At 37.3% G+C, this 6,791-nt stretch overlaps 1 protein-coding gene across 1 annotated transcript; it reads right to left on the bottom strand.

The window, feature by feature from the left end:
- Positions 1-3,035: 3,035 nt before the first annotated feature.
- On the bottom strand, positions 3,036-4,755 carry LOC131145521 (thiamine thiazole synthase 1, chloroplastic). The gene is made up of 2 exons (XM_058094664.1): positions 3,555-4,755; positions 3,036-3,467 (listed from the first exon to the last, which is right to left on the bottom strand). The coding sequence occupies exons 1-2, from the start codon at positions 4,479-4,481 to the stop codon at positions 3,303-3,305; spliced, it is 1,092 nt and encodes a 363-aa protein (XP_057950647.1). The 5' UTR covers positions 4,482-4,755; the 3' UTR covers positions 3,036-3,302.
- Between the last annotated feature and the right edge of the window lie 2,036 nt (positions 4,756-6,791).

The following is a 6,791-nucleotide window of genomic DNA, read 5'->3' as shown; positions in this document are numbered from 1 at the left end:
TGTTGGATTTTCAATTTTTTAAATATCCGTGTGATTCAAATTGAAATAAAACGTCAAAATCCCCAAAAAAAAATATCAAAAAACAAAGAACTTGAAATAAAAATTGAAAAATAAAAAAATGTAATTCCAAAAAATTCGATCTGTTGGGTTTAATATGGATTAAATTTGAAACTTCAATTTGTAAAAAATAAAAATAAAAATTTACTTCAAAGTCATCTTAATTAGTTCATTCCCTTTCCAACAACCATTAATAAGAAGCTACAAATTCAATTTCTCTCGGAATCATTCTAATAATTAATTAGACTTTATAACTTTTATGACAAGTGTTAAATTTGAATCAAGTTCGCATGTGATACACTTAATGTCTTAATTTTTTCACACACAGCCGATCCCAAGCCCAGATTAAGGAGAAGGGTTGCGTTAGGTAGCTGACAGCTAGCGTAAAATTTGTCAGATCACTATGATATGAATCCTTACCGAATATTTGGTTTTATGCCTGAGAGATCTACCACAGAAGTTATTTATCTTTTAAGAAGATTAATAAAAAAGTTTAGGAAAAATAAGAGGAACTTACATATGATATTTATTGACCTTAAGAAAGTATATAATAAGATACCTAAGAAAGTTCTATGGTGGATTTTAGAAAAAAAGGGTTTATGTTATACATATACTAATGTCATTAAGGATATGTATGATGGAGTAATGACTAGTGTAAGGACTATTGATGGAGAAACTAGAGAATTTCCAATTACCATAGGTATACATTAACGATCTGCTTTGAGTCCTTATATTTTTGCTTTAGTGATGGACCAATTGACTAAGAGTATTCAAAAGGAGGTTCCATGGTGTATGTTGTTTGCAGATGATATTATATTAATTGACGAAACTAGGGATGGAGTAAAGACTGAGTTAGAATTATGGAAAGAAGCTTTGGAATCTAGAGGCTTTAGGATAAGTACAAATAAAACAGAATATATGAAATGTAATTTTAGTAATGATAGGAGGAATATTGGAGACAAAGTTAAACTTGATGATGAAGAAATAAATAGCATTTGTAGATTTCGATACCTTAAATCTATTATGCAAACTGAAGGAGAAATTGAAAATGATGTAATACATAGAGTTAAAGCTGGTTGGGTAAAATGAAGAAGTGTTTCAAGTGTGTTATGTGATCGTAGAATACCCTTAAAATTGAAAGGGAAGTTTTATAGGACAGCTATAAGACCAGTTATGCACCTGTAAGGAAAAGTAAATTAGTTACTGTGGGGGGGCAGTAGAAGGAGTAGGGGTAGACTTAAAATAACTTAAGAGAAGATAGTGAGTAAGGATTTAATATCCTTGAATCTATTAAGAGAAATGGTCAATGATCGCATAAATTGGCAAAAAATAATTCATATAGCCGACCCCACTTAGTGGAACTAAGGCTTGATTTTGTTGTTGTTGTTGTTAAATTTGAATCAAGGATATGAAACGATAAATGAGATATCTTCTCTTGTATCCTTTTAATTAATTAGAAAAATATACAAAATTAGTGAAATTTCTATCAACTCTTTATAATTAAGCATGCAATGCTTATTACTACCTAGTGTTTAGTCCTTCAATTTTTGTAATATCGTATAAAGGTTTAACAAAATTTCTTTTATCCCCTATTTGGAACTTGGAAAATGTTACGAAAAGAAAAAGGAAAATATGAAGGAATTTATTTTTTCACGTTTGGATATCAAAAGAAGTGAAAATAAAAATTATTCCAAATTAATAAATAAAAAATTATTTTATGCATTATTAACATTTAATTTTTTTAAAATTATTAATCATTGTTTTGGTAATATTTAATATAAAGAGAATGTAGTGGAAAATAGTTTCTCTTTTTATTAATTTTCTTTTCTTTTTTTTTTTTTCTTTTTTTTTTTTTCTCAACCAAAATTCTTGGTCCAAACTTGGAAGGGCCTACTGTATTCATGTTCATGCTCTCATATTGTAAACTCTTCGCCTGGTCATGGAGCTAATGGTGGATGGTCCTCTACTTGGTAGAGATTCCCAATTTCTTACCAATTTTGATGCACTAGGACTAATTTGAAATAATTTTAAACCTTAGGATTAGCTGTGCAGTAGAATGAAGTTTAGAGATCATAAAAGTGAATTGAGTGCATTGTTTAAAGACTACTAGTTTAATATATCCTTAACACAACTGCTTGGCGATTAATCAAGGAGTATTAAAGATTGAAAACTTGTCGCCTCTCTCGTCATTCAAATTTAATATTTTCAACTAAAAAAAATCTTATATTACTAAAAAGTTCATACAAAAAAATAGTTTTTTTTTTCATGAAAGATTTAAAATACAGAAATCATATAAATATTATGGTAATATTTAATCATACAAAAATAATTTTTTATTTTAATAAAATTTATTTATATAAAAAAAATATAATAGAAAACAAATTTCTTCCCTTAATCGCGTTTCTCCATGTTGAATTTGCATCTTAAGAATCAGAAAATGTTAATAATATCATATTTGTGGCTGCTGGACTCACTAAAGTAATTCATACCAAAACATATTTTACATATAGTTTTTATTTATACAATGCTCAAAATTCACTAATAAAAAACATCATTTTAAAATCTAAACTCACCAAAATGTCTAAATCACTGCCACAGACCAAACTTCTCAATTTTCAAGTACAGTATAATGATTTCATACACTTTGTCAATTCCCAAATATTGTTCCCTAAACCCAAAACATCTTAGAACCTTCCCCCACATAACTCCATCCAACCCTATCATACACTGTAGACAGATCCAGTCTTCAGGGCCATCAGAGGACCATTCCTTTTACTTAATTAGTTGTCTTGATGATCCATTTTAGTTCTTGAGTTTTGCAAACAAAAATTTTCTTAATTATATAGTTCATAACCATGCCTGCCTTTTCACACTCGCTCTTAATTCAACTTCTCCAATTAAGCAGAGGCACCAGGCCCTCTGTTCAAGCATACCTCCCCACCTTCAAATTGGCGAAAACACAAAACAAAACGAAGATAGAAGAGGATAGATATTTATACATATATAGACAACAATAAAAACAAAGTGAACTCCTCAAGTTGCAAGTCCATTATCACATATAGAAGAGGATGGATATTTATAAATATATAGACAACAATAAAAACAAAGTGAACTCCTGAAGTTGCAAGACCATGATCACATAGTGGGGGAAAAAAAACACCATGTTTAAACAACCCCTTCCCCCACACCAAAAAACTTTCTTTTTATTCGCAAGTCGCAGCCGTCTTCATCCAGCCAATTGATATTTAAGCCTCAGCAGTTTCCGCCGACTCGGCAGCAGCCAGGATCAGCTCAGGGTGAATATTGGTTTCCGCTTGCGTTCCATCCAGCGCGTTCGGCAGCCCAAGCGACTTTAATGCTAGATGCGCTGCCTTCTGCCCCGATATCATCATCGCCCCAAACGTAGGCCCCTGAAAAATTAATTGACACGCTTAAAATTATTAATACTGTTGTGTAAAGCATCATCATTACTAAAATTTCAGATTTATTGAAATTACCATTCTGGGGGCACCATCGATCTCCGCAACTTCCATGCCGGTGACGATCATCCCGGGGACGACCTCCCGGGTGAGGCGGACGATGGCGTCCTCGGCGGAGTTCATGTCGAGGGCCTTCATCCCCGGCACGCTGTCGATCATGCCGATGGTCTTGAGCCTCTTCACCCCCGTGGCCCCGAACGGCCCGTCGTGGCCGCACGAGCTAACCACCACCTTCGCCTCCATCACGTTAGGGTCCATACACGACTGCGTGTCGTGGTTCATCGACACCAGCGCCCAGTTCGTCACCACTCCCCCCACTCTCCCCTCCTTCACGATCAAGTCCTCCGCCGCCACCGCGTTGAACAGCTTCACGTTCGGCCGCGCGAGCAGCCGGCTCATGATCGTTGACGTGAATAGCGCCGCGTGCTTTATCACTACGTAGCTGTCCTGCTCGTCGTACTCCACCCCCAACTCATCCAGGAACCGGTGAGCCGGCTTCCGCACCACCATGGCGGAGAACAGCTGCCCGCCCAGCCAGGCGCCGCCGCCCGGGCTCACCGACTGCTCCACGATCGCCACGCTCACTGCGGGGTTCTTGCTAAGTTCGTACGCGCAGGAGAGCCCCGCGGAGCCCGCGCCCACCACCACGACGTCGGTGTCGGCGTAGGTGATCATGTCCGTCATGTACCGCCGGGTCATCTCGCGCGACACGATCGACTCCCTGATGGGCTCGAAGCTGAAGGACCGGAGATCGTACGGCGGAGAAGAAGAACTACTACTGGCGGAGACTGAGAGGTTTAGCGGCGCGGCCTTGATGGGTTGAAACCGGGGGGCGGGATTAACCGAGACACCGTGGAAGGAGGGGTGGAGGTGGGTGTCGGGGAAATTGGGGATTTTGGGCTTGGAGGAGAGGGAGGCTGTGATGGTTGCAGCCATGGAAGCCATTGATTAGATTTGAAGAAACTAACACGCACAGCTGACTCCTCAGGTAGCTGCTTATTCTATCTGGTCGGCTTTGAAGGCAAACAGATAAGCGATTCAGTATATAAAAGGGGCAGCAGGAGGGAGAAAATATCTAGGACAAGTGGGGAGGGGAGAGGAGAGGGAAGGGCGGATGGGGATAGGGATCGGACGGTGGAGGGTGTGGTTGTGCAACAAGTGGCGGGCATGAAGGAGATCGAGCGTGATGTGTGGTTGGTTTTGTCGTTGTGTCATCGATGATGGAGGCTCTACCGCTGGCTATGGTGATTAGTATGCGACATCGATGATCAGTACGTGTGTGGCGAAGTGTCACTGTCCGATTATTTTTCCTAAGGTTCGTGTGGCGCTCGTTAGAGCATTCTTACAATCTTACTTAACTAACAGCCTATCATTAATCAATATTTATTGACGAGACATTTTCATTAACATTCATTCAAATAACAATAAAAATAATAATCCATTCATAAAAGTCGTGACAAATAATAAATATTGAAGTAAATGTAATTCATTAATACCTCCATTAACATTGTGTGCTTAGCGAGAGAGGTAAGTAGGTAGTAATCAATTCATGAAAGTCGTGACAAGCAGTAAACATTGAAGCAAATATAATTCATTAATATCTCTGTTGACATTGTGTGCTTAGCGAGAGAGGTAAGTAGGTTAAACACGTTGACAAAAAGCTAGTGAGTTTTACAATGACCGATGAACATTCACCCTTCCCTAAAGAGATTTTTATGTAATTATTATCCTGACACTTAAAACATCAAAGTAATCGAGAAGTCATACTACCTTATTTGGCATATAAAGACACTACTAGTAGAAAATAACCCTACACTAGTATTTACATTATAGAAACTCATCTCAATCACACGAGACAACCGGTCATAGGCAAACATAATGCCCTGAACAAGCTTAACTCATGACATTCTTCCCTACTTATGTGGTAAACGTCCTCGTAGACTTTGGCGGTTGGTACACTTCAACTCTATCCACGAATGGTTGCATATCTTCCGAAATCGAGTTGATTTCTTTGTCATCAAGACATTTTCACTTCATTAGGAACTTCTGCCGCTTCTTTCTTGAAGATATGAACTTTTGGGCTGCAAGGATCTCATCAACTTCATATGTAATAATCCGAAGAATAATAGTATTTTAATAATAAAGAGGGAGAGAAATGGAAACATAAACAGAAGGAGGCTGTAGACTTCGTCGATGACATTACATTTTGGGGATAATAATAATTTCAGGAAAATTGCCTAACTTCGTCGACGAACACAGGGTTTCGCTGACGAGAAAATACCGAGAGATGGATTTCAGGCTACTCTGAATTTCATCAACGAATACAGGGATTTGTCGACGAATTTACTGAAAGACTCATCGACGAGGTGACGTGTCTCGTCGACGAATCTGGCCCTATAAGTTGTTAAAAATCAAATTTTTACCACAATTCAGCCCCCCTCTCTCTCTCTCCTCCCTTCTCTCTTCGATTTCGACCCCACCAGTGGTCTGATCGATGATCCGAAGTTACCACGACGCTTTTAGCGAAGTTATTTACAAGTTTGCCGGAGCGAATCGTTGGTGAAATGAAGTTGGATTTCATCCTAAATTCAGGGTAAGGTCTTTTATTTAGTTTTTGACCTTCTAACAGTTGTAAGAAATGATGTAGGCTAAACAATATTGATGTTTTGTTTTGAGATTTATGATTTTTAGGGTGTTAAGTGGAGAACCCTACGTGTGTTGGACCCGTTATAGTAGGAGATTATTTTTAGCAGGAAACAGGTAAGGGAAATATGCTATGCTAGGTTATATGAATATATTTTCAGTATAAAATTATAAATGTTTCACCAGAGTATTGTTTACAGTAGAGATTTATACAGTTTATCGAATATGATTAATATGTTTTGAAATTACTGTGTAGTTTGAGAATATGTACATAGCATAAAACATGTTTTACAGTATTTTTCAGAGATGTGTTTTACAGAGTATATAGAGAATGTATTTTACAACAATTACAGAAATATCATGATTATATAGTTTTACAGTACTATGACATACAGATTCATAGTTAATTACAGAAACACAGTTGATATAGAGATACAGTTTTCCACAGTGTCATGGTTTATACAGTTATTACAAAATCATGGTAAAACAGATAGTGGTATATAGAGATGTATTATATAGTATCAGACCCTGTTGGACCATACAGTTTACAGAGCACGGTATCGTAGTTATATATAGTTTATAGAGTGCAACCACCTATTCAAATAATACGTG

Source organism: Malania oleifera, chromosome 1, assembly GCF_029873635.1.
Source record: "Malania oleifera isolate guangnan ecotype guangnan chromosome 1, ASM2987363v1, whole genome shotgun sequence".
Lineage (NCBI taxonomy): Eukaryota > Viridiplantae > Streptophyta > Magnoliopsida > Santalales > Ximeniaceae > Malania > Malania oleifera.
Note: the sequence above shows the minus strand (reverse complement) of the source record. Positions and strands in the feature narration are given on the sequence as shown.

What these genes read in the sequence shown, in the direction of transcription:
- LOC131145521 (XM_058094664.1), bottom strand. Translation starts at nt 4,481, where the DNA reads ATGGCTTCCATGGCTGCAACCATCACAGCCTCCCTCTCCTCCAAGCCC. An exon ending in TCGATGGTGCCCCCAGAATG is followed by an intron (nt 3,468 to 3,554) that starts GTAATTTCAATA and finishes TTAATTTTTCAG; the next exon opens with GGGCCTACGTTTGGGGCGAT.